The following is a 25,791-nucleotide window of genomic DNA, read 5'->3' on the forward strand; positions in this document are numbered from 1 at the left end:
ATTTACTAAAAGGAAAAGCCATTCGGGATAGTCCGAGGGGTCAAGAACTGAGAAATATACAAATATTCTCCTATACAGACCCCTCCAGTTCCAGTACGCCGAGCTATATGCAAAACAAATAAAAAATTAAACATCATTCCTCTCCAATGTGTCAAGAGGCACGTATCCTTCGTCCTTCTTGTTTCTGCGACTAAATAGGTCTGAGATCTTGGTAACAAGACCATCAAGACCCCAGCCACGGCCTCGTCTCTTTATGCTGCCCTTCTCAGTGAGGAGGGCATCGTCCATCCACTGAGGCCGCTTCCAGAATTTCAGAAGAAGCGAGCTCATGACAACGCTAACACTGCTGCAGGCCATTGCAGCACCAGCCGCCATGGGGTGCAGATGCCATCCAAGGGGTAGGAAAATGCCCATAGCAAAGGGGAGACCAACGAGGTTGTAAGCACATGCCCAGCCAAGGTTGAGCTTGATACGCCTAAAAATGGTTCGGGCTAGGTTGAGCGCTGCTGGAATGTCCATGAGGTTGTTCGGGCGCATCAACACAACATCAGCAGCCTCCATGGCAACGTCTGTGCCGCTAGCCATGGCGATACCAACATCGGCGGTAGCAAGCGCAGGCGAGTCGTTGATGCCATCGCCGACCATTGCCACGCATTGCCCTTGCGACTGAAGCTGTCGGATGATGGCTTGCTTTTGATCGGGGGAAACACCAGCATAGACATCATCATCAGGTATGCCGACAATAGCAGCAACAGCCAAGGCCGTGGAGCGTTGGTCGCCAGTGACAATGGCAGTCTTGATACCCATGCGGTGAAGCACATCGATCGCAGCAGCGGCACCCTCTTTCACTCTGTCAGCGAGGCAGAGATGGCCAGCATATTTACCATCAATGGCGATGAAGATATTGGTTGTCCCGGCAGATGCAGACTTTGACCTGTTCTTCTTGGAGTTCATCTGTTCAGAATCCTCAATGTCCTTGTCAGAGACCTCGACATTGTTCTCCCGGAGGTAGTTAACATTGCCGACGAGGACATTGTAACGGGTTCGGCTTGTGCTGGAAGCTGGCTCTACAGTGGCACTGATACCTCTGCCTACAGCAGCATTGAATTCACCAACACTGCCATCGATGGCAGCCTCAGCATCAAGACCAAGTTCGGTTCGGGCTGCTCCTAACACTGCCTTGCCTACGGGATGCTCACTGCCCATCTCAGCAAGACCGACGATAGACCACCAGAGTCGCTTGCGCCACTCATTGTCTTGCCAGAGAGGAATGATCTTGGCGGAAGCAACGCTCATCTTGCCATATGTAATTGTTCCTGTCTTGTCAAGAACAACTTGCGTCACCTTGGTCGTGGTCTCGAGGGCAGCACCACCCTTCACCAGAATGCCGTTTTCGGCGCCAACTCCAGTGCCCACCATGACTGCGGTAGGGGTAGCGAGACCCAGGGCGCAAGGGCAAGCAAGGACAATGACAGAAATGCAGAGCTTGACGCACACGAACAGTCTGCCGCCACTCTCATCCGAGAGGAAGATCTTGGGAGGGTTGGGCAAAACATGACTGAGAACCATCCAGACAATGAAGGTCAGCAACCCCAGGATCAAGATGATAGGCACAAAGTAGCCTGCAATGGTGTCTGCAAGTCGTTGAATGGGAGCCCGAGTAGTCTGTGCGTCTTGTACGAGCTTCACGATTTGACTCAATTGTGTGTCACGACCAGCACGAGTGACTCGGAAGTCGACGCGTCCATGGCCGTTGACCGTACCACCAATGACGTGACCACCCTTCTTCTTTTGAACCGGAATGGCTTCACCTGTGACCATGCTCTCATCGACGTAGGTTTCGCCCCTAACAATGATGCCATCTGCGGGAATCTTGTCTCCCGGTCGAATGACCACAATATCGCCAACCTGGATCAGTTCCGTAGGAATGACCTTTTCCTCTGCAGCATTGCCTTCACGGGCTGGAGTCTTGGGCTCATCCGAGCTCTTGATGGAATCCCAGCCCTCGGCGGCCTTTTCAGCTGCAATTGGATCGGCATAGATAGTAGCCATGGACGGGGCCAGAGACATGAGCCGCGACAGCGCCTTTGATGTTTGGCCCTTGGCGCGATTCTCGAGGAAGCGACCGAGAGTGATAAAGGTGATCAACATGGTGCTAGTGTCGAAGATGGTACTAGGCCGAGTGTGAGGAGGAAACAAGATGGAAACGACCATGGCCATGACGCTGAAAAAGAAGGCGGATGAGGTACCAATAACGACCAAAACGTCCATGGTAGGAGAACCGTGCTTTACGGATTTCCACGCTGAAGTGTAAAAACGCTTGCCAATGCCAAATTGGACGGGTATCGTAAGACATAAACAAATGATATCACCAAGGAAAAGTCCTGGGATTATTTCAAAGGCCCCAAAATCAAGAATGGGGATAAGCATGGGGAAGATCATGCCAATGAAGAAGACGGGAATGGCAAAGGACAGAGAAACCTTGAAAGCTCTGCGCCATTCTTGAATCTCCCTGGTCTTGGCCAGGGACTCCAACTGTGCGCTATTGTCATCGTTGTCGGCAACCAGTGCGTTGTATCCAGAAGCTTCAATCGTTTCCACGATTCTTCTCAGACCCGTGACGGACGGCTGATGGCTAACGGTAAGTCTTTCCGTGGCCAGACTAAGTTTCGCCGACTTGACACCAGGAAGGGCCAACAAGGAGTTTTCGATTGCAGTGGCGGCTTCAACGTTCGGACTGCCGTAAATTTTGAACTGGGCAGTCGAGGCGGCAACACTCGCATCGCCAGTTTCCAATATTGTAGACAAGATCTTGGCGTCAAAACCTCGATCCTCGATGATCTCTGCGATCTTTTCGGCTGGCAGTTTCTTCGTGTCGTGTGTGATGACAGCTCTTTCGGCCAAAAGACTAATGTTGAATTTGAGCATGCCGTCCAGTCCGGTGAAGCCGCCCTCAACGGCTGACGTGCATGCGCCACAGGTCATTCCCTCGATTGCCACGGTTGTAGTGGCCGTTGAAGGTTTATCTGCTTGGGACTGCGATATCTTTTTGACCGGTTGTTGCAGTTCGCTGTCTACCAGTGTAGCCCCAAACCCGCGGTCTTCGATGATTTCAATAATCTTCTCTGTAGGCAACAAGGACGCATCATGTTCAATCACTGCCCGTTCCGACAGTAGGGAGATGCTAAAGTGCTTGACACCCGGCACATCCGAGAAGCCGCCCTCGACTGCAGATGTGCATGCGCCGCAGGTCATTCCCTCTACAGCGATCTGGGTTACGGTGGTTGCGGGTCCTGATTCTTGCTCATCAGCGTCAAAGAGGCTGTCGTCCCGCCTCATGAGAGGGGACGGCAGGTCGGTGGCAAGAACTTCGGCCTCGAACCCTCGGTCTTCAATGATTTCTTGTATTTGCTCGGCGGGAATTCGCTCGGGGTCGTGCATGACTACAGCTCTTTCCATGACCAAGCTGACGGAGACACTTCCCACGCCGTCGACGCCCTTGAAGCCTGCTTCAACAGCGGATGTACAAGCGCCACAACTATGGGTTTCTTTGTATTAGTAATCTGAGCCAAGAAGGAAATCTCAAGCACGCAAGAAAGACTCACGTCATGCCACCAACACGCAGAGTGGTGGTTGCCCATTGCGCAGTCTTTGGTGTCTGCAAGGAAGACTTGGTCGGGCCCCTCGGAGGCACGGTTATATTCGATGGCGCCATAGCTCAAGTTGGGTGAGCGCAAAGCTCCTGCAGAGTCCAGAAGCTCAAAGTAGGACGGCAAAAAAATATATATACAATTATGCTGGATGCGGCCGATTCACACTATGTCATGCATAATAGTGTGGCGTGGACGGGATCGTGGGCGGCGGGTAGGTTCTTTGACAAAGAAGTCGCCTTGTTCTTGTCTCAAAAAAATAAGGAAGCACAAGCACCGGCCAGCAAACACCAACAGAGATCAATGTCGGTCACCAGAAGTCCAGCTTTTGGTGAGAAGAGGGGCGGGGTGCAGCGGTGCGACGGTCAGGTCATTAAGTATGTCGAATGTGCGCATGGAAGGATGGGCGTTATGTATGTACAAGGGCGGCACGGAGGATTCGTTTGGAGGCGAGGTGAAAGTCAAGTGAGCGCAGACAAGAACGGACAACGAACGCAAATGAGACGAGAATGCATGTATGTGTGTGTGTATGGAGTATCGTTACATGGGTACATTGCAAACGGGGGACAATGTTGACTTTTGGCTAGGACTGGCTGGACGGGGCCCTGGAAGCAGCAGTGGCCAGCTTCGCGAAACGTCGCTGATCGATGATCTTTTGCAGGGTTTCGTCAGCACCCAGCGAGAAGCGGGCCCTCGTCGTAAGTTCAGCGGACCGTGCGAAGAACCACGGACATGAACAAGCCTTGATTAAGCACGCGCTTGTCCAGGGGTCTCAATCGTGGCCTTGGTGGCTTTGGCAATTTTTTTTTTCCCTTTCCATGTGTCGCTCCATCCACAATTGATGCCAGCACTGCCAGTTTCTACCAGGCTAAATTGCAGAATTCGGAAATGTCCCTCGTGAATGGCAGTTGTCATTCGTGGGCTTGGTGGGGTTTCTCGAGGTGGATATCATTGTTAGGTACGGTAGATGTTTGGTGCTAAAAGGCTACTCTAGGTTGTATTGGCTCTCGAGCTTCATTCTTGGCTAAACTGAGTAAGTATGTGCAAATATTGATTGATACCTATTGCTACGATTGAGAAAACTAAAAGCACTACTGATATTTGCTTGCGACTGTTCTCAGCCACCACTTCGCGTCGAGTCAAATGCCCACACCCATGATATCCGCCTGAAAATACGGGCGAGTCCATTGGATTTCGGAGGATGAATGGCTGTTGTCTCTGGGTCAGCATCAGCATCCCAAGCATCCCCGTCGCATTTAGAATCTCACCTCCACTTTATTTCTAAGCTCACCGAGACGACCGAGGGCCCAACCATAGGGCCGCTTGTGAGGAAACTTTCCGTTCTGCAAATATTGTGGAGGTTGAGAAGAATATCTCCTGCGACTCAAAAGCCTATGGGCATTGCTATGGTGATGTCTTGACCGCCTCATGTTTTCAGACGGTATAATAACAAACACACTTGAACAACTCTCAAAGTCAAGAGGCAAGATACATAATAGTATTCGGAAATGCTTAACCATCTTACGAGGTTGGTTTGTAAGACGGTATTGGCCCGCCACCCAGCATGGTCAGATGCCGAGCCGCAGGTGCGCAATTGCATACAGAATTATCACCGAGCTTGAAATATTGGCTCATGCTCAACCTGATTACCATGACCTCGTGTAGATAGACACTGAATGTATTCAACCCACCGGACTGAGGTTGGGTTCCAGAGGGACCTCGACCACTTGTTTCGCTTCCCCAGAATTGACAAAATTGTTTCGCCCAGACATGTGAACAATATACTCAGAGGATCCTCAAAGCTTGGCGGCAGATCCGTACCTTGCACATTGAAGCCGAATATTGAATGTTATCTGCAGGTCCCTGGGTCGCATGGGCGTTGTGACTTGATCCAGCCAAGGCGTCGTCAGCTTATCGACTTCGTGTCCTCTCCTAGCAGCTATATCCGGATCACTATTATCGCTTACCAATTTACCGCCAAGTCCATACTCAGCCGGTTTAGCACACCCATCCAAGAATATTCAGCCGCTTCTGCTTCTTGCTTTTCGATAGCGTCTTTTTGTGGTGGTGTCGGACCTTTCGAGGGGAACAAGCCCAACCCCGGCGCATACTGTATTATACACTGTCAATGATATGGAGGGCGGGAAACAGCCGGTTGGTCGTGTTTAGAGAATCCTTGTGAAGAAAAGGCTTGTTTGGATGGGACGTTTATTCGAAGTGCACTGACACGACTCGCTGACTCGCTTGCTAAAGTATGCTTAATCTTCGGCATCCTTCAATAATTTTCATACTTATCCCTCTTTTGTGTTCATAAAAACATCACCTTCATGGGCTTTCTACTACAAATGAGCTGCTCCGATAGTCTGTGGACTTACTTTTTGGTACACGCATGAAATACCGTGCTATAAAGGTTCTGATAAAGACCACGGCATAGAAGATTATCTGCTCGTCATACGATCGGAATATAGTAGTGATTGCAACCTTGCCGTGTAATAGGTAATGTACTCATTCTGTGTTCTTCATCGCTACAATGTATGCCGCATGCCAGTGTAGTACCTGTGCTGCTAGTTATGTGTGCTTTAGCTCCCGGGCGTTAGCTTGCAAGATCTCACCCCGCTGCGGCGCCTGCCCCGCTACCAACTAGATCGATTTGGACCTAGCTCTTCTCACAGTTACCCTGGCGCCTTGGGAGCTCAAACGCTCTTGATACAAGAACGACTTCACAACGGCTGACCCCAAACCTGGACCTCAAACAACCTCAGGGTGCTTTGATACAACTGTGCAAACCATCACCACACATACCCACGGCGCTTACAGCAACATCCATAGGCTTGTCAAAGACGTCCCAGCATAATTACGCCAAACCTCATTCGGCGCAAGGCTACAGATTCAACCGTGATACAGTGAATCTACTCTAGGCTCCCAAACGTCATTTTCAGCCTTGCAACGGGTCGAAGCTCGTGACATTTCACCATGGAGCAGACCAAGGCTCTGAATGCCCTGGAGGTAAGTCCTTGGGAATCTCATGTCTAGTAATGAGCAGACAGAACTGACTGTCGTGTTAATTTAGCCCTTCATCGTACTCACCAAGTCTGCAACTGCACCCCGCGCTGCCGCCGACTTGGTCACCAGGGCCACCTCGGCATCTGGCACCTACGTATTCGCCGAGCTTCTCGAGACGCCCCAGATTCAAGCTCTAGCAGAGTCCCCAGAATATGCTGCATATTTCACCCAACTACAAATATTCTCATACGGCACATATGCCGACTACATGTGCAAGGCTGACCTGCCCGCCTTGAACGAGCAGCAAACGCTGAAGCTCCGCCAGCTCTCTCTGCTGACTCTCGCAAAGAACCCGCACAACCTCAGCTATGCGTCCCTGCAGTCCGCCTTGGGACTGACTGACGCTCGTGCCGTGGAGGAGCTGGTTATCAGCGCTATTTATGCCGACCTAATCCAGGCCCAGCTCGACCCTCGCAACCAGGCAGTATTAGTCTCTTCGGTGTCACCCCTGAGAGATCTCGCACCCGGTTCTATCCCCTCCATGCTAGCCAACCTGCAGGAATGGTCGGGCCGATGTACATCGACGCTCGCTGATTTAGAGGCACAAATTCAGGCCATAAAGGAGACTGCAGCCGCCCGCCACCTCGAGAAGAAGCAATGGAAAGAGGAAACAGACAAGTTGGTTGCCGCTCAGGCAGATACGGACAACAAGGGCAAGGACGGCGCACACAGCCACAACCAGCCAAGGCTCATTAGTCGTGCTGCCGCGGCATTCCGAAGTGGTCGTGGTAAGAGAGAGCGCCCCGGTTCGGCGGCCTACGTATTTGAGGATGCAGGTTTTGATGAGATGGACGTCGATGATGAAGACGATCCAGAAGACGGCCCTGCAGACAGTATGGCAGGAACGTCGGGAGGAAAGAAACGGGCAAGCCGGCGAAAGCTCTAGAAAGGTGCTTTAATGAGGCAACCACTGAAATTAGATGGCCGGTAGATTTTGCGGCGTATTACAGCATCAGTATGGCTGATCTTATTGAAAGATTGGAGCCAACACAGAAAAACTGCATGCCATCATGGAGATGGCAACCTCATGGTTTAGTAGAACATGCATATGGTTTGGTGTGATGATTGCCGATATGGCTGATACGAGGCATGATGGATATGAACCAAGGTGGAAATGGCCCAAGACTTCATGGGATGATAAATAGTGATTAATGGATTACATTCCCAGTCCTTCGGCTGTCATCTTTGCTGGCTCTTTCATCGCGTGTCTTTTCTAAAAAGAAACAGACATAATGCTATCTTATCAAGAACAAGTCAAATTATCAAATTCATTACAGATGCAGATTTATGACCTTATACAAGTGACAATGCAGATAGAGGCGCAATTCTTGGAACAAAATCACGCGCTGTATAAGATTTGCTCATCAACTTTGGACTTCTCGCAATAGCTTGTTTCTAATCCTCACGCAAAATCAAATTAGGGGGTCACGAGCTTCAGAAATTATTGATTCCATTGATTCTTGAATATAGCTTTGGCAGTGACTTCAAGTCGACTCAAAGACTACTAGTACAAAAGATTATGGGAGACAATCAAATATGAACTCCCGAGCCTATTGTCCCTATTTTTCTCCTCTCCCATAGAGAAACGCTGATATCAAATGTGTTGAGAAAATTTTTTGTCCCAGTAAATTCCAATGCTGCTTGAGGATATCGACCAAAGTTCAATGCAGAAACGCCTAGAGACACCAGAATCTATCGACTGAAGGAATGGATTGAATGATCGCTGACCAAGTGCTGCAAGCAATCTGGGCGTCAAAACTGCATTATCGTATTATATCCGGTCTTGTTCGCCAAGTACAAAAAAGGTCGCAGAAAAAGAAGAAATGCTGCTGGCTTGAAAAGGTCAATTTCAGGAAACAAATGTTTCAAAGCCTGGGTGCAAAGAGATTCGTAACGTCGTGAGTATAATGCCTAGTGTGCTGGCTTCGTCACAGGGTAGTGAGGGTTACAGTCTGCCCTTTAGAGCCTCTTTCCTGGAACAAGGATGAACAGCACACAGAGTGCAGCATCAACGAGTGCAGTGACAGCAAGCACCATGAGAGATCGCTTGATAAGCAACTTGCGGACATAGGGCTCTCTGATACGGGTAAAGTTGAACGTTGTATACTCCGAATAGCCGGCAATGGCCATCAGCGGATCCAAGGAGTACTGGTAGGAGGCTAGAAAGTAGACGCCAACAGTGAAAGGCAGTATCACCTGTAATCTTGTCAGTTTCTTGGTGGTATTCATGTGCTCTCATAATCAAGACTTACCCAGCATCGTGTACTTCTGGACATGTTAAGGAATATGAGCACGAATGCTGTCCAAAACCCACCAAAGATGGAGACGAGACCAATGATCAGCCTAGCCACAATGGTTGGCGGAATCAAGTTGCCCAGAGCGCGTGCTCGCAGGAATCCGGGGAAAGCATCGCGCTCCATGGCTTGGAAAACGTAGTCTTTAGCGACGTCGAATACCTCTGGGTCGTCTCGACCTTCCTGCTCAATGGCGGTCGTGATATCGTGAGTAATGGATCCAGGCAACGTAATTTCTCGTTCTGCACCAGGAATCAAGAAGGTGAACAGAATTCTCTCGGCACTCGCCCGAATATCCTCCCTAGAGACAGCGTGTGCCGGCGAATTTGAATCCGTGGTCATGTTGCGGGGAGAGCTGAGTTGCGTGCTGGCACGTGCTCTACGTTCTTGACTGCTGGCGGGAGACTCTTGGATTCCACCTGGTGTTCCTGGAGTCGGAGGCTGATCGCGAAGATAGGCTGACATTTGGGCATTCTGCTCCCGCTCCTTCTCGTTGATATAGTGCGACGGCCCAGCTGGCGAGTCCCTCACATCGCCAAGAGCTTCCAGGGCCATGGAGGAGCGCTTAGACTTGTCATCCTTCTCTATGTCCGGAGTCCCCACCAATACTGATCGTCGAAGTTCCCGAACATAGTGTCGACATAGCGACATGTGCTGGGCAACATCAAGCCTAGGGAACAAGCATCAGCATCAGAAGAAGGCAGTCCGCGCTTGCCTATATTGCAAACCTACCAGAAATCCAAGTAATCAACGGAACGTTGCTGATCTCTCATGTAAATGTAGAAAGAGAACAGGTCAACGGGAGGTTGAGTCCGTCGGGCCAACACCTCGAATAGAGTCGGCAATCGGTTCCTAGGCATGTCGACGGTTGAGCCAGGAGTCGGACTGCGACCCATGGGCTCTGGCGGAGTGTGTCCTGAGTACGCCATTGCGATTGATGACGGCAACCTGCAACGTAGATAAAAGGAAAGTTTCCTTATCAATTGTTTACCGAGCTAGCTTTGCGCACTTTGCGTGATCCCTCTTGTTGATTTGGAGCGGCCCTGCGATAAGGTGACTCGGTGCGTCAATCGCTTCGTTCGGGGCTGGAGTTGACGACAAGAGTGGGACAGAAGGAAGTGCCAAACTGTATTTGGTGAAAACTAGTGGAAGCTTCTTTGGTCTATTTGGCGTTGGCGCTGAAGTACGAATGCAGGTGTGCGTCGTCGGAATGGCAGATTATTGGCCAGTCGCATGCGGAGAGGTAAAAGGGAAATGTTGTGAAAAATAATCGGGTAGCGAGCGGATGACGCGCAAGGCGTCAAAAAAGTTGTGATGGGTTTGAAGAAGACGAAAGGAGACGAGACGTCGGCACGGACGAAGAATTGGCTGTTTGAGTGAGGGATTGGAACAGCCAAAAGCCTGCGCGGAGCAAATGAAGGCGTGTGTTTGATGAACCACTGATTGACAAGGCACTTGGTGGTACCCCTGCATGAAATTGGTAGGTGACCTGAATGAGTGAGGCTAGAGCCCGGACTGGGCAACGAGGAGTGGATTTTTGACGTTCTGGGGCGTTCGTTTGATGATGCGGCAGCAGCAGTGGTTGGCGGTTGTGGCTGTGCTCAACGCTAGTTCAGATTGCGTGTGGATAGAGTTCTTGGAGTTTTCCCATGGATTTGGACACCACCTGCCAGCTTTGAGCTGCCGGTCCCACCAGCTGCCATGAACTTTTGATGCAGCCCCAAGTGCCTTCAAGCTCGGGCCACAGAATCAGCTCCCACCTGCCCCTCACTGATTGGCTGGCTAGCCGAAAAATTCACTCTGCCCTTCCAGCGCCCACAGCCCATTCTTTGAGATTTTGAAATTGAGCCGCGATCACCCAAACTCCATCACCCGAGGACGAACTTTTCGACTACTAATCGCCCAGGCAGCACCACACCCAGCAGTAAGCGCCAACCCTCTCGAGAAACACGAAACGAAGCCCAGAAATTGACTTTTTTGCGATTACAGAAATGTCGTCCGGAAAGAAGACCGCCGGCAAGTCCGCCATCGACCAGGTTGTCGCTCGCGAGTACACCATCCACCTCCACAAGAGAGTACGTTTCTCACAATCACCTACCGCCACCAGTGCGACAATTCGAGGAGGAAGACTATAGAAGAATTGGACGATCCAGCTATGAGGAGACAGAAGTGCTGACGGATTTTTTTCTCTCTTGCAGTTACATGGTGCCTCCTTCAAGAAGCGCGCCCCCAAGGCCATCAAGGAGATCAAGGAGTTTGCCCAGAAGGCCATGGTACGAAGACCCGATTCCCGAGCTTGCACTAGTTACACCAACGTCGCCACATCTTGTTTGCTTTTCCAGACGAAATTCTATTTGCGCCATTGCGAGAAGGAAAGCTCTTGACTAACAAATCATAACAGCAAACTACTGATGTCCGCATCGACCCCCAGCTGAACAAGAAGGTGTGGGAGCAGGGTGTCAAGGGTGTCCCCTACAGAATCCGCGTGCGCATCAGCCGACGACGCAACGACGAGGAGGACGCCAAGGAGAAGCTCTACAGCTACGTCCAGGCCGTCAACGTCAAGAACCCCAAGGGCCTGGTGACCGTTGTCGTTGAGGAATAAGCGTGATGTTTTTGTGACGGCCGGGGCTGGCATAAAGGCGACAAAAAGGGTTTCTTCTCTCACTGAGCGTACGTCTATTCTGTTGTGGTCGGATTGGGATTTGCCAAAACATACAGAGTCGCTCGAGAAAGGGCATGGTAACGGAGTTCCATCTGGCTTTTCTACGACAATATGGATTCTAGCTTCACTAGTCTGAAATGAAATGAGACGTGTGAAAGCCATATCAATCCCGGTTCCGAAATCGTCCACCGCATGCCATCTGGCATATATCTGCCTAGTGTGGGAGCACCGTGTTGTAGGGGAATTGTGACAAGAGCTGCACTTAACGCTTGGATCGGTTAGCAATTTGCTCCAACACAGTCATCTGAGAATAAGCAAGCAAAGCGAGCAAGGAGGAAGTCTAGTTTTAACCACCAGTCACCAGTCACCAAATACCCTGAATCGCTACCGAACGCACAATGACGCTATTGAATTGCTCACGCTGTACATATATGGATCAAAGTATGGTCCTTACACTGATGCTAGAATTGTAGGAACGCTTCATTGCCGGGTAGCCACTCAAAAGTCAACCAAGACTCCTATCTCCTACTTTGGGTCCGAGTAGTCCTAGCGATTTCCTAACCAGTAGTAAACAAAAACAATGCCTTAGTTCAGCAGACAACGTAATCCATCAGGCACTTGGTGCTGCGCGTAATCCACATGCGGAGACATCCATCTCGAAGAGCCCACCAACTGGGCGGGCCAGAAAAAACAATAGGAACGGGGAAAACTGAAAAACGAAGAAATTCAATCTGACTCCAATTCGCCTGGTGCTGACAAGCCATGACATTGCCAGTAGCTTTATCAGCATGTTCCACGCAGGCTATGCAAGAATGCCCTCCATGTACAAGATCGCGAGCAAGAAAATTGACTTATGTGGTTTAGTCGTCATCTACATCTCGGTGACGGCCGAGGACTTTCCGCTTGAACTCCTCAGCATCCTTGTCCCATAACTCAGCGGCTTCTCCGTTGAGTGGCGATGCACTGTTGGAACAATGTGTTAGCATGCCTCGAGAAAAATTGTAGCCGAATATGTTCCTGCTATACTCACTTGTTTGGCTCTCCCAGTAAACTTTGCAAGCTTAGAAGTACAGTCTGGATATTGTATGCCGCGGTCCACTTGTCCTTGAGGATGTCGAGGCAAATACGGCCCGAGAAGTCGACATTGGGGTGGTAAATGGGGGTCTTGAACAGAACTGTCGGCGGTGCGTACGGGTAGTTGCTGGGGAAGGCGAACGACAACTTGAAAGTCAAGCCAGCGTAAGGTGTATCCTCGGGGCCTTCAATGGTGGCCGCCCATGCCATCAGATTGCCGTCCGCGCCAGGGAAAGCAGAGACGCCGGGAGCAGGCGAAGTCATAAGTTGCATCAGCTCGGTTTGAAGACTAACACGGCATCAGCATGGCTATCCTGTCCGTACCAGACAAGCAATTGATTTTGAGGAGGCTGCAGGCTATACATACCGCTTGCTCACGCTTTGCGAGTCGGGCCCCTTGCGAGCACCACCGAGCTTGGCTGCTTGGATGCTACCAGGAGCCGAGTTCTGGCTGTTCTCCTCTGAGAAATCCATCTTGTAGGCTTGGTGACTTTTCTGGTTTTCTGGGCAAGGAACTTGTTTCTCCTGCTATTCCGTTGAAAGTCCTACAGTATTGCAAGACAAAGGTCCCCCGAGTCCGGAATCAATGTACCGTTGTAGACAAGGCGCGGGAAAAGTGTATCAGAGAAGATGCCGAGAGCAATGCTGCATTTCGATTACTGGTTAGCAATTTGCTTCCATCCCGAATGGGCAGCTTTAAGTGGTACAGATTGCAATAAGAAAGAAGATTGTGTGATAGCAGCCACATACAAGCATGCTGTTCTTCCCTATTGAGAATGCAGCATGCGCGTGGCTAGGAAACAATGTCTTGGAGCTCGAGTATCACTAACCTCTTGTGTGTTCTTGTCGTCTGTGTGGTTTCTGCTGTAGATAACAGAAGACTAGAGGAAAAAACAACGAGTCTAGAGGACAACAGGGGAAGAGAGTAGTTGCTTGTCTGGCGGGTCACAAGACAGGGAAGTGTAAGATGCAATGAGCAGAGGAGTAAATGAAGAGGCTGAATTGGGCAGCGCAGAGAAGAACGACCCAAAGCTCTTCTCCTTCAGTTTCAACAGACTGGAGGTCCACGAGTAGCGCTTGTCAACAACCCAGTGGCCCAGGGCAACCACGATTAGTAGATCTGGCGGCCCGCTAAAAGGCAGTTGCGCTAAGCACTAAACCAGCTAAAAGGGCTACAAGGATCACTACAGACCCCGGTGATGATTGGCGGGGCTCTGGTATCGGCTCTCCTCCCAGCCAATCGACACCCCTCAATCAGCTGCGGCCTGGGGGTGACATCAAACAAAAGGACTCACATTGGCGAAAGTTTAATGGATTTTTCTTCAAAAACGCGACTCGACGCGTGATGGATGCGATTATGTTGCCGTGTTCGCGTCATTCTCTGGGTATCTTTTGAGACCGAGAGTTGTTGTATGCACACATTGTTCAATCTCTCTTATTGGTTGCTTTGGCTGGCTACCACGTCGACTCGGCCTCTACTTTGACTAGTTTGGTGTCTACCTAAAGGATTGCCTGTCTGCCTACGAGCACTGGCCGGTTCATGACACACTCATAACGCTATTTCGTCATCTCGGCAAAAGCTGCTTGAGTGCCAGCTTTCACCACTAACACAATGCAACACTCTCAACTGGACCCTCTCCCGAATGACCTCCCCTTCCGAATAGTGTCAAAAACCATCGGAAGGGGAGCCTATGCATCGTAGGTGCTCCCCATCTTGTTTTCCCCTCTGCTCTCCTCTCCTCGACCCTTTTGCTACTCCCGCAAATAATTTTTCACCAATATTAATGAAATTTGGTAGAATCAAAAAGGCAAAACCTCTGGACACAGATACACCAATATTTGCTGTCAAGCTTATTCACAAGGGATATGCTGTCAAGCAAGGTCGCATATCTGCCAAGCAGATTGCCATGGAAGTGTCGCTACATTCACATATTGGTCAACATCCTAATGTGATTGAGTGGTTCGCCACGGGTGAGGATTCAGTCTGGCGATGGATAGCCATGGAATATGCAGAGGGTGGTGATTTGTTCGACAAGATCGAGGCCGACGTGGGCGTCACTGAGGATATTGCCCACCTGTATTTCCTACAGCTTGTCAGTGGAGTAAGCTTCATGCACAGCAAGGGAGTCGCACATCGGGACCTGAAGCCAGAGAACATCCTCATGTCAGAAAACGGCAATCTAAAATTGGCGGATTTTGGCATGGCCACCATGTTTGAGTACAAGGGCCAGCGAAAGAAGAGCTCCACTATGTGCGGTAGCCCTCCTTATATCGCTCCCGAGGTTCTGCTTTGTGGTAGATCCGAAAAGGCCAGCAAATACTCACCAGATGTGGTGGATATCTGGTCATGCGGTGTTATACTCTTTGTCCTCCTTGTGGGAAACACGCCATGGGATGAACCTACTGCAACTAGTTGGGAGTACCAGGAGTATCTCAAGAGCAACGGACGCAGTTCAGATAAGCTCTGGACGAAGGTCCCCGCTGATGCTCTCTCATTACTGAGAGGCATGATGAGTGTGGAACCTTCGAAGCGTTTCTCGTTTGCTCGGATTCGACAGCATCCCTGGTATACACGGCAGAACAAATTCTTGACCTCGGATGGCCAGATCTCGGATCCCTTGAATGTTGCGACAGTCATGCTGGAGAATCTTCACATAGACTTCACTCAACGTCCTTCGGCATCTCAGAGTCAGTCGCAACAAAGCGTTGATGCCATGGATATTGACTCGACATCCTCGAATAACTACCTTTCCGCGACGCAGCCAGAGACGCCCATCAACGATGTGCTTTTCGATTGGGAACGGCCGACGCTCCGTTCCATCGGTACCTCTGCAGTCTCGTCCACGCAGCCAGTCTCGCGCATTGATGCAGTTGGACCTTATTCAGCAACTCCCGGTGGCAGCTTGATTGACGCTCTCGCCGAAGAACCTTCCATGTCACAATTCTCAAAGACACCTGGCGTTATCATGTCGCTGACTCAACGAGCTCGTCGCTTCAGAGACATTGTGCCTGCCCATGCTTTCACGCGCTTCTTTTCACATATGCCCCCTCAGCTTCTGGTCCAGATGCTGAGCGATGCCTTACACAATCTCAACGTTCCCATGCCAAACGGAGCCCCCTATGTGGGCCAGGGCGATCTTGTGGCAACGCTCAAAGTCAAGACTGTTGACGGCCGGAAGCAGAGTCTCCACGGTGAGATCATCATTGATCGAATTCGTTTGCAGGGCGATCAAGAACTGCTGGAAGTGAGGTTCGTAAAGGTCAAGGGCGATCCGCTGGAATGGCGAAGGTTCTTCAAGAACGTGGTGTTGCTGTGCAAGGATGGTGTTTACAAGCCGGATTTATAGTGCAACACGCCAATGGTGACGTTGACCGGCTTTCTAATAGTGATGCACGACGTCTTCTTTTTGATGAAGTCTATTGCACCTTAAACTTGTGCATATGCATCGGCGACAAGTATTTTCATTTCTTGGCTATTGGCCACCCTCGGTTCTGTGCACAGCTGGTCTCTAGGTGACAGAGTGCACGACTCTGTACACGTTATTATTGACAGCAACAGAATTTGCAATGCGAGATGGTTAAGCACTGGCTGTTGGCTTTTGACAGTTGTTTTCTGGGGATAAAATAGATTCTCATGCTTCGAGTTGAGCAAAGATGACAGAGATGACGACGGAACGATGGACGTAGACGATGTACTAGACTACTTGAGTATGCTAATGTTTATTGTGAGTTACATAAATCCCAAGCACCGGTTTCTGCGGCATTTCGAGCTCGACCCAGAACTCATGATATTGATTCAAACTGTATGCCATATGCCTTTGGACGTGTTTGAGTCGATCATGCATCGAAAAACTTCATTCCATCAAGGAGTGCGAGCTACGCCATCATTGCATGGGTTTGTCAGGGATTGTGCCGTGGTCAATTGGCAGTGTCGGGTCAAGATGGTATTACGGCTTCGATCCTGACCGTCTGTCCTATGAAGGAATCATTTAGGGGGCTCAGTTGTAGTTTTGGCAATTGGCCTTAGCATGTGGGCTTTTCGGGCTATTTTCGTTTGCGGCGTGTTTGTGTTCATTGTGTATATACGTGTAAGTAGCTCTTATCAGTGACAATGAGAAGGCGCAAGCTTTTGAGCTGAATGAGACAAATGAGAGATCCAATTGTGAAATGTGCCAATTTTCCAGGTACAACTCCAAAATATACGAGCACGCGTGAGTTGGAAACTGCCCCAACGTATAGTACTTTCGGACTCGGCCCTCCGGTGCCGATCGGAGGTTCACCGGTTGCGTTACACACCCAACCCCCAGCACCCGAACTCACCTGATACATTGTACCACCATATATCCCTTTCGTACTTAAGCGAACAGAGATGTGGTAACTGGAGATTTCAATTCTTTCAATTCAATTGTTTTTCTCTTCCATTATGCGTACATTAGCCCAAGATGAAGTTGAGCGGCACATGCTTGCCTGTCCCACTGCAGATAATCTCAAGCATTGGTCAAAGACGTACAGCGCAACACCGCATCTGGCCGGCGACTTGAAGCACGCAGAGTCCATTCGCGATCTCTGGCGGTCGTATGGCCTCCAAAGCGATCTTGTCCGCTACGATGTGCTTCAAAACTTTCCAAGTGCAGCGTCTCTCAAGCTTCTGTCGGAAGATGGCACAGTCGACTTTGAGGCCGGGCTGACCGAGGACGAGCTCCCCGAGGACCCGACGTCGTCGCCGGACAATAACCTCCCACTGTTTCACGGCTTCAGCGCCAATGGAGAGGCCGTAGCCGAGCTGGTCTATGCCAACTTTGGCACCATTGACGACTTTAGACTCCTCGAGAGCAAGGGCGTGTCGGTGCGCGGCAAGATTGTCATTTGCAAGTACAGCAAGATCTTCCGCGGGCTCAAGGTGCGCGCGGCGCAGCAGTACGGCGCGGCCGCCGTCATTATCTACACGGACCCGCAAGAGGACGGCGAGTTCACCGAGGCCAATGGGTATCGGGCGTACCCCGACGGGCCGGCCCGCCACCCGACCAGCGTCCAGCGAGGCAGCGTCGACTACTTTTCCGTGTCCGTCGGGGACCCTACCACGCCTGGATACCCGAGCTTGCCGGGGTCCGGGACGGAGCGCAAGGATCCCAAGGATGCCATTCCGCATATACCATCTCTGCCCATCTCGTATGCCGATGCGTTGCCGTTGCTAAAGGCACTCAATGGGCGCGGGCTCACGCCAGAACAGGTCGGAGGGGAAGAAGGTGGCTGGCGCGGGGTTCTCTCTGGAGTTGATTACTGCACTGGCCCTTCGAATGTCAAGGTTTCGCTCTTGAATCACGGCGAGTATCGTTACTCGCCGATTTACAATGTCATTGGCACAGTTGCTGGACGCACAAAGGAGATTGTGTTGATTGGGAATCACCACGATTCGTGGACTCCCGGGGCCATTGACCCAGTTAGTGGAAGTACCGCCTTGAATGAAGTTGTGCGTGGACTGGGAGGCTTGATCAAGGCCGGATGGAAGCCGTACAGAAAGCTGTAAGGTCTCGCGGTTGCTTGCTGGATTCATCGACTGTGCTGACTTTTGCAGTGTCATTGCATCCTGGGACAGTGAAGAGTACGGTCTCGTGGGCTCTACCGAATTCGCCGAGGAGCATGCAAAGGAACTCGGTGACAATTGTGTTGCATGTGCGTTCTATCCATTCCGACCATGCCGTGACTTTTGCTAATGTGCTTTCTCCAGACCTGAATGTTGATTGTGCTACCAACGGCGGAGAAATCCTCGGCGCAAAAGGGAGTCCTCTACTTGCAGAGCCGCTGTCAAAGATCATGCGTCTTGTGCCTTCACCTCTCCACGACCATCAGACGGTATACGATGACTGGGCCAGCTATGAGAGTCGCCATGATGAACAGGACCGAAAGAAAGTGGCCAGTCTGACCGATACCATGGGCACAGGCAGCGACTACACGGCCTTCTTTCACCACCTGGGCATCCCGTCGCTGGATCCGACCTTTGACCAGCGCCCCACCGCCGTCTACCCATATCACTCCAACTATGACAGCTTCTTCTGGGTGGAAAAGTTTGGCGATCCGGGCTTCAAGAAGCACCTGGCCATTTCCCGGTTATGGGGTACCTTGGCGGTGCGACTGGCGGGCACTCCGCTTCTCCAGTTCCGAGCTCACGACTACGCCATTACACTCAAGAAGCACGTTGGGATATTGCAGGCAAAAGAAGTGACGGGACTCGAACTGGGACCCCTTGAAAAGGCTGTTGAAAAGTTTGCTAATGCCACGGCGGCTCTGGACAAGCTCGTCCAAGGCAGTGATCTTGTGTCATTGCACGCGGGCGTAGTCAGTAGAAGTCAAACGGGCGTTGCAGAGATCAACCGGCGCTTCCGGGCGATTGAAAAAAGTTTCATACTCAAGGACGGGGAAGGTCTGCCGGGGAGGACGTGGTACAAACATATTGTAAGTGATCAGATGACGCTCACACCAAAGGACATGGTGAATGGCGACTTACAATACTCTACAGGTTTTTGCTCCTGGTCTCTGGCTTGGCTACACGGGCGTGGCCTTTCCGGGTATACTTGAGAGCTTGGACGATGGCGATCTGGACGGAGCCAACAAATGGGTTGAGCGCATAGCCCAGAGCATTGACGGTGCGTCCTTGGCTGCCTTGGGATCTGAGGGAGTGTCACGCAAGAGATGAAGTGAAATATTCCGGTGTGCAGGCGTTGGAATTCTTAGGGACGACACGGACAATTCGATGCCATAGGCGTAAATCTCCAGCTGTTCATGAATTAATTAATGACTATATGAGACCATTGCGCCCGTCATCTTTAAATTCAAGTGCCTGTTATGATGTGGGAGAGCAGGAATAAATTGCTGATGAATGACTGCTGTGATGCATAAAAAACGTAGAGACTACAAAGCTAGATGACGCATAAGAAGTGAATTGCTAGACACCTCAAGTTAAGGTATACGTTGTGTTCTATATGCCAACCTAGCTGATTTCAATCATTCGCATAACCGATTGTGTTAGATAGGTTAAAGGAGTAATGGAGTCATTGCTTTGGCCATGAATATTTGATTAGAGTTGAGGGGTAATAAAATGAAAAAGAAAGGAAGAACAAAAAATGTTCTTGAATAAGGGCAAAAATAAACGTTGATGAGAGTGGGATTCGAACCCACGCCAATTTCTTGACTACGATTATAAACTCAGGAAGACCTGAACGTAGCGCCTTAGACCGCTCGGCCATCTCACCAGGTAATTGATGAAAATTTTGTGCTTAGCTGAGCTTAGTATACTATCACATCTACGCGGATAGCTTACGCCCATCGCACAAGCGGGGCTACGGTCCGCCCGGTGGAGACATGTACACTCAGCTATAACTTGTGTGTAAAAACACTTGAAAAGATATCGTCTGCTGAAATATGATCGCGAGATCAAAGAGCAGAGGAACGCTGACGCAAGGAAGCGAGCTTCCAGACCATGGAATGATAAGGTACTGCTCTGCTTACTTCTGAAGACCAATGAATAATGAAGTAGTAATTACCAACTACTTTTCATGACAGACTGATGCATCCTGGCGGTTTCGCCATGATGCTTCCATGATCGCGAGCGAAAGGAGTGGCTCATGATTTTTGGACCAAAGATTTCGAGCAAGAAAGGCTTTGCCTCACCAAATGGCGCGGATTTTCTGGCATCAACGCTGTTTACTTCCCGAGGCATTACATGGGAGCATAAAATCGGGCCATGACGCTCCTGAATGGTCATCAGGTTTTGCACATTCAGAAAATTAATGAGCCATTGCATTCCATTGTAGGCGTTGCAAATGAATTTGGTAGCGCATCCCAATTAATTGCCTGTCTTCACCCTTTTCGCGCGTCGCTTGTGAACCCGTTTTCTTCCTTGTCTCTGCCCCTGCTGCTCAGTTTCTCTAGTATCCTCGTGTTCTGGGAAATCTTTCTGTGTTTCGCGGCAGTCTGTAGTGCTGCTCTTCCCTGACGATTCCAAGCACTTCTGGAGGTTTTTCTTGCATCCTATCGTTCTGTCGTGCTCCGGGCCCAGTGCCTTCTCCATAAGCGCGAGTGCCTGTCGATATGTCTGCTCTGCTTCGCCCCATTTCTCTTGTCTGTCTAATGCGACAGCCAACCAATGCATGGTGTTAAGCGTATCGGGGTGCTGTTGACCCAACACCTTTTGACGAACTTCTGATATTTCTCGATGCATCTGCTCTGCTTCGCTATATCGCCCTTGGTCATGAATTGATCTCGCCAGTTCTTGCATGCAGGTAAGTGTATGTGGGTGCTGTTGACCCGACACCTCTTGACGAACTTCTAATATCTCTCGATGCATCTGCTCTGCTTCGCTATATCGCCCTTGATGATGAATTGATCTCGCCAGTTCTTGCATGCAGGTAAGTGTATGTCGGTGCTGTTGACCCGATACCTCTTGATGAATTTTCAATGTATTTCGATGCATCTGCTCTGCTTCGCTATATCGTCCTTGGGCATGAATTGTTTTCGTGAGTTCTTGCATGCAGGTAAGTGTATGTGAGTGCTGTTTACCCAGCACCTCTTGATAAACTTTCAACATATTTCGATACAATTGCTCTGCCTCGCCATATCTCCCTTGCCTGTATATTGACTGGGCGAACTCAAGCCTACTGGCAAGCGTAGCGCGGTGCTGTTTACCTAGCACTTCTTCTTCAATTTTTATTCTCTGCCGGTGCATCTCCTCTGCTTCGCCATATCTCCCTTGGCGGGAAATTGAAATGGCAAGGCAATACATACAGGCCAGTGTTTCGGGGTGTCTTTGGCTGTACATCTCTTCCGCAAGCTCGAGCTCCTGCTGAAATAGGTGTTCAGCTTGCTTGTATTTGCTGGTTCTTCTGTAAGTTTCTGCAACACAGTGTAGAAATGTGATTGTAGCGTGCTTGTCCCCTGCTTCTCTGCAGACCTCTGCAGCGGCCATAACGTGCGGCATATACTGCATCCACAGGCTTCGATTTTCATGCTTGGGAAATGGGTATACTTTTGACAGATGTTGGATCGTAATGGTAGTTGTTTCCCTCAGGCGTTCTCCTTGCAAGTGATTGCGCATGGCTAATTGTACGAGGCGGTGGATATCAAAAGAATTCCCATGGTCCCGCCTGGTGATGAATGCGTATCCTTGAAGTGTGGCAACAGCCTCGTTCTGTTCCCTCTCAGTGCTTGCTGGTGGCAACAGGGATTTCGGTATATCCTTTTGTGCAAGGAAGCAAATGAACTCCAAATACTGGATTGCCAAAGGATGTTTCCGTGAGACATGTTCAAATGAGATGAGCCAAGTCGTAGTGATTGCATTCTTGGTTCCTGGATAACGGCCTTGATCCTCAAAATCGCGACTGAGTAGCTCAATTTGTTCTTGATTCGACTCGCGGTGGTATCGGAGATATGTGCTCGTTGAATCTCCTGTTTGTGCCATGTATGCGGATGCTTGCTTGATTGCTAAAGGCAGATAGGCAAGACGGTCTATCAAAGTATTTGTGCTTTGGACATCGCGTAACTGAGTTTCATCCAGGCGTGTCTTCAAAAGATCGATCGCTTCGTCCTTGCTCATCTCTGCCAACTTCACGACACAGTTTGAAGAAATGTCGAGTCGGGAGGGTACCTCGTGGTCCCTAGTCGTGAACAGGATAGACCCGTTCCGGTTGAAGGGAAGCCATTGACTCAGCCGAAGACCGTCATCTTTATCGAAACATAAGTTCATATCATCAGCGTTATCAATGATCAGAATCCAATCATCGGTAGTCTTTTCGAGAGCGGCCTTGACCAGATCCTTATGATTCGCTTGATCGTCCTCCATCCCGGGCACGTTGAGGAGTCTTCCTATTCCGCGTACTGCATTGTCGAAACTAGCTTGACTCATCGCCGGTATCCAAAAGACAGAGGTCTCTGTACGTGCGCGATACGCGAGCTCCAGTGCTATCTGTGTCTTGCCGATACCACCGAGGCCTTCTATAGCGTTCCTTTGGCAGTCGTCCCTGTTTGAACTGGGGAGGACTCTCTCGAGAAGGTTCGGTACGATATCCTGTCTCTCGACAAAGCCATCATTCCGGCCAAGGGGAACCATGAAATGATCTTTCAAGATATGAGCATGTATATTGAATAACTTAACATTGTGACGGTAGAGCTGTGACTAACCAATTTTCATGTCGCTCACTTTCGTACCACCCACTTCCATGCCTGTCACTTTCTTGGGCTGGACTGCACTGAGGAGTTCTCGGCCAAATACAGCCGCACTAGCCGCAGCGTAATGTTTCCAGGCGCTTCCCTTGTGTGAGTCGCAATAATCGGAGATACCCCGGATGACAAGGCAGTTCCTGCTGGCGTCGACGCCTGCTGCAGACATTTCAATGCACTGAAGGCCGCCGTTTTCCCGACTGATCTGGTCTCTCAACTGCCCATCCAAGATCACGGAGTTGCCAGTGCCAATTCTCCCTTGATGGAAAACTAGTTGGCCTTGATGCCTTTCCTCCCGTGGTTTGCGATCGATCAACTCGCCACTCGCGCAGTCTGCACAGTCCTCCTTCTGTCCCTGGTGATTGTAGCCGGATCGAAACAACTTGTCGTGCTGGTAGCCTGGGTATGCGTATTGAGGGTCGTATTGCTGCAGATTGTTCAAGTTGGCCCTGAAGCCTGTTCTAGGTCGAGGAGTTGGTTTTATGGTGTCGAATCGGTGATCGGACTTGATCTTAGCAAGCGCCTGCAAGAGAACCCAGTCTGGCTTGTCTACCTGACCCAGCTGCTCAAAGCCGTCAACAAGGGATCTTCCTGATTCATAGTATACGACTGCCGGCTTCCCATCGCCTGGCCATCCCACAATGACGTCTCCCAGATGAATGTCTTTGAGTGCGTCATCGGCAGGGCTTTCGCTGGGAACACCACCGCCTATCCCCACAACCATCGTCATTTTGATATTTGGGAAAGTCTTGAACATGGGGCTCGTAAGGCGACTGGCGTTGACGTTGCCCCTCATGCCAGGAGATGTGGTAGCAAGAACGACGTTATGACCACCCATCGTGCCAAAGTAGTACGTGTTGTCATCGTAGTCGGCGTCAAACTCGGGCCTTGGGTGTTCCTCATCGAACAGCAGGCGAGCCGGATCGAGCGCGACATCGTCTCCAGGGCATATCCAGGCCACATGGTAATCGTGGCGCCTCAACGGCTTGAGATCGGATTCCGCCATCTCGAAGGCAATCCAAAGACATGGTAGGGAAAGGAAAAGTCCTAGGCTGCTGAGAATGAGGGGAAGAAGAAGGACGACTCGGGCAGACAACGCAAGGCTGGGCTGTCTTACTTATTCCATTTGACGCTGCCCAATTCATCTAAGCGCCGTCATCTGGGGCTGAGTATGCGGTGCAGGGGTGCCATCGGACTTGCCTTATCTGCCCATCGGGTGTCAGGCAGAATCCATTAGACTTGTAGGCGATGTGCATAGGCGCACTGCAAGTGGTAAATATAAGGACAAGAGCTATGAGAAATGAAAGCGTGCGGAAGAGTTCAAAGTCCTCTCCATCTCCAAATCCCCTACCCCTAGGCCTCATTCTGAGAGCGCTCTCAGCCGTCTTCACTTTTGTATCTCCAACTCACCATGTCCCAATCCAAGCGATATACCGAGAACTTTCCAAAACTTTGGCAAGCTGCCACGGATGACAGTGATCTTACACTTTATGGATTTCGCCGGTTCAAGACGTCGCATCTCCTCAACCTCCGGTTCCTGGAGGAGGAGATTGCCGAAATCGACCATAAGCTCTACCAGGCCGGCCTTGGTCTTGGCATCGATCATCCCCTCGCCGATAGGCTTGGTTTGAAAGATAGCAAGAAAGATGCAAAAGTGCCTCGGGTTGAAGATACCATCACGGAGGACTTGGTCCTAAGGCTCCGCACTTTATGCGAGCAGTATGGTTCGTGTTTTCTGTCTTCTTGCTGTCCGATGATCTTGCAGTATGTACATGATGCTCATAATCAATCTGTTGACAGATAATGCTCTCATTGCCTTGAACAAAATCATGGACATGGAGGTCTTCTCTCTGCTCGATGACGAAAAGCAATGCAGCACGCGGACCGACCTGACTTTGTCTGAAATGTACAAAACAAGACTCCTCAGAGTGGACCTCATGTCTCGAGCTCGCACCGACCCTCTGCAAGACTGGATTCATAGAGGACTGCGAAATTTACACTACTGGAGAATCTCGTCTAGGGAAAAGAATAGGAAATCGGCATCATTTGGTGCAGGCCGGGCTCATCGTTGGTCGTATGAGGACTTGGTGTATTCGGCGAACATCATGAGCCGCTTGATATTGACTTTACTGACGAGTACCTTTCTGATTGTCCCCCTTGGCGTCATGTCCGAAAGCTCAAGCATGGCGCAGCTGTTTATTATCGGATTCAGTATAGTCGCTTTTTCTGTCTTGGTGGCCACGGCTCTAAAGGTCTCGAGTTTTGAGATGATGGCAATGTGTGCTGGGTATGCGGCTGTCATTTCGGCATTCATGGCAAATAGCTGAGAATCGTTAAGGATGATTTCAATTTTACTTGCCATATTTTATCTGTCGTCCAAGACGGCTCTCCTCGGATACTTGCGATCGCTTGTAATGATCCCAGAGTGCTCATAGAGTCATGTGTGAATGGTCATGCTCAACTAAAGACTCTCACGAAGAAGAAATAGACACCTCTTTTATATGGGTAGGCGACTTGAATTGCATCCACTTGTGGCCCATTCTCTTCAATGGGTTCGCTCCTAAGTTGTAGCCTCAAGATGTATAGCTCTTGGGTGGGCATCAACATTCTTTGACTTACGATCAATGATGCGACATCAGGGCGAAGTCCCGGTGTAACTCTTTTGCCAACACTGCCTCCGCCGTCTTTTAGCTTTGTCAGCCGGTGGCCAGGTACGATGGCGAGGCTGGATTTACTTTGCAAGCTGATGCAGGCGCATGAACGCTTGTCAATCAGCAAAAGTATGGCCTCGACCTTCCTGTTCCTGGTCATGTCGCCTATGATTTTAATTTCT

The 25,791-nt window shown here is 50.3% G+C and overlaps 9 protein-coding genes across 9 annotated transcripts; 5 read left to right on the top strand and 4 right to left on the bottom strand.

Moving 5' to 3' along the window:
- Positions 1-126: 126 nt before the first annotated feature.
- On the bottom strand, positions 127-3,715 carry PFICI_13667 (uncharacterized protein; the record flags this gene model as incomplete). Its single annotated transcript, XM_007842248.1, has 2 exons — positions 127-3,538; positions 3,606-3,715. 2 exons carry the CDS (start codon positions 3,713-3,715, stop codon positions 127-129), a joined length of 3,522 nt encoding a protein of 1,173 aa, XP_007840439.1.
- Positions 3,716-6,623: 2,908 nt separating this feature from the next.
- PFICI_13668 (uncharacterized protein) lies at positions 6,624-7,599 on the top strand (the record flags this gene model as incomplete). The annotated part of the gene is made up of 2 exons (XM_007842249.1): positions 6,624-6,656; positions 6,721-7,599. 2 exons carry the CDS (start codon positions 6,624-6,626, stop codon positions 7,597-7,599), a joined length of 912 nt encoding a protein of 303 aa, XP_007840440.1.
- Positions 7,600-8,672: 1,073 nt separating this feature from the next.
- PFICI_13669 (uncharacterized protein) lies at positions 8,673-9,936 on the bottom strand (the record flags this gene model as incomplete). Its single annotated transcript, XM_007842250.1, has 3 exons — positions 8,673-8,909; positions 8,966-9,677; positions 9,740-9,936. 3 exons carry the CDS (start codon positions 9,934-9,936, stop codon positions 8,673-8,675), a joined length of 1,146 nt encoding a protein of 381 aa, XP_007840441.1.
- Positions 9,937-10,998: 1,062 nt separating this feature from the next.
- On the top strand, positions 10,999-11,612 carry PFICI_13670 (60S ribosomal protein L31; the record flags this gene model as incomplete). Its single annotated transcript, XM_007842251.1, has 3 exons — positions 10,999-11,082; positions 11,206-11,280; positions 11,409-11,612. 3 exons carry the CDS (start codon positions 10,999-11,001, stop codon positions 11,610-11,612), a joined length of 363 nt encoding a protein of 120 aa, XP_007840442.1.
- Positions 11,613-12,532: 920 nt separating this feature from the next.
- Positions 12,533-13,220, bottom strand: PFICI_13671 (Ubiquitin-conjugating enzyme; the record flags this gene model as incomplete). Its single annotated transcript, XM_007842252.1, has 3 exons — positions 12,533-12,635; positions 12,703-13,035; positions 13,114-13,220. 3 exons carry the CDS (start codon positions 13,218-13,220, stop codon positions 12,533-12,535), a joined length of 543 nt encoding a protein of 180 aa, XP_007840443.1.
- A 1,138-nt stretch (positions 13,221-14,358) lies between these two features.
- PFICI_13672 (uncharacterized protein) lies at positions 14,359-16,093 on the top strand (the record flags this gene model as incomplete). Its single annotated transcript, XM_007842253.1, has 2 exons — positions 14,359-14,444; positions 14,545-16,093. The coding sequence occupies 2 exons, from the start codon at positions 14,359-14,361 to the stop codon at positions 16,091-16,093; spliced, it is 1,635 nt and encodes a 544-aa protein (XP_007840444.1).
- A 1,076-nt stretch (positions 16,094-17,169) lies between these two features.
- PFICI_13673 (uncharacterized protein) lies at positions 17,170-19,440 on the top strand (the record flags this gene model as incomplete). The annotated part of the gene is made up of 4 exons (XM_007842254.1): positions 17,170-18,269; positions 18,322-18,419; positions 18,475-19,199; positions 19,264-19,440. 4 exons carry the CDS (start codon positions 17,170-17,172, stop codon positions 19,438-19,440), a joined length of 2,100 nt encoding a protein of 699 aa, XP_007840445.1.
- Positions 19,441-20,589: 1,149 nt separating this feature from the next.
- Positions 20,590-23,964, bottom strand: PFICI_13674 (uncharacterized protein; the record flags this gene model as incomplete). Its single annotated transcript, XM_007842255.1, has 2 exons — positions 20,590-22,856; positions 22,920-23,964. The coding sequence occupies 2 exons, from the start codon at positions 23,962-23,964 to the stop codon at positions 20,590-20,592; spliced, it is 3,312 nt and encodes a 1,103-aa protein (XP_007840446.1).
- A 405-nt stretch (positions 23,965-24,369) lies between these two features.
- PFICI_13675 (uncharacterized protein) lies at positions 24,370-25,285 on the top strand (the record flags this gene model as incomplete). Its single annotated transcript, XM_007842256.1, has 2 exons — positions 24,370-24,682; positions 24,759-25,285. The coding sequence occupies 2 exons, from the start codon at positions 24,370-24,372 to the stop codon at positions 25,283-25,285; spliced, it is 840 nt and encodes a 279-aa protein (XP_007840447.1).
- Positions 25,286-25,791: the final 506 nt, after the last annotated feature.

This window comes from Pestalotiopsis fici (genome assembly GCF_000516985.1).
Source record: "Pestalotiopsis fici W106-1 unplaced genomic scaffold PFICI_Scf_11, whole genome shotgun sequence".
NCBI classification, from domain to species: Eukaryota; Fungi; Ascomycota; class Sordariomycetes; order Amphisphaeriales; family Sporocadaceae; genus Pestalotiopsis; species Pestalotiopsis fici.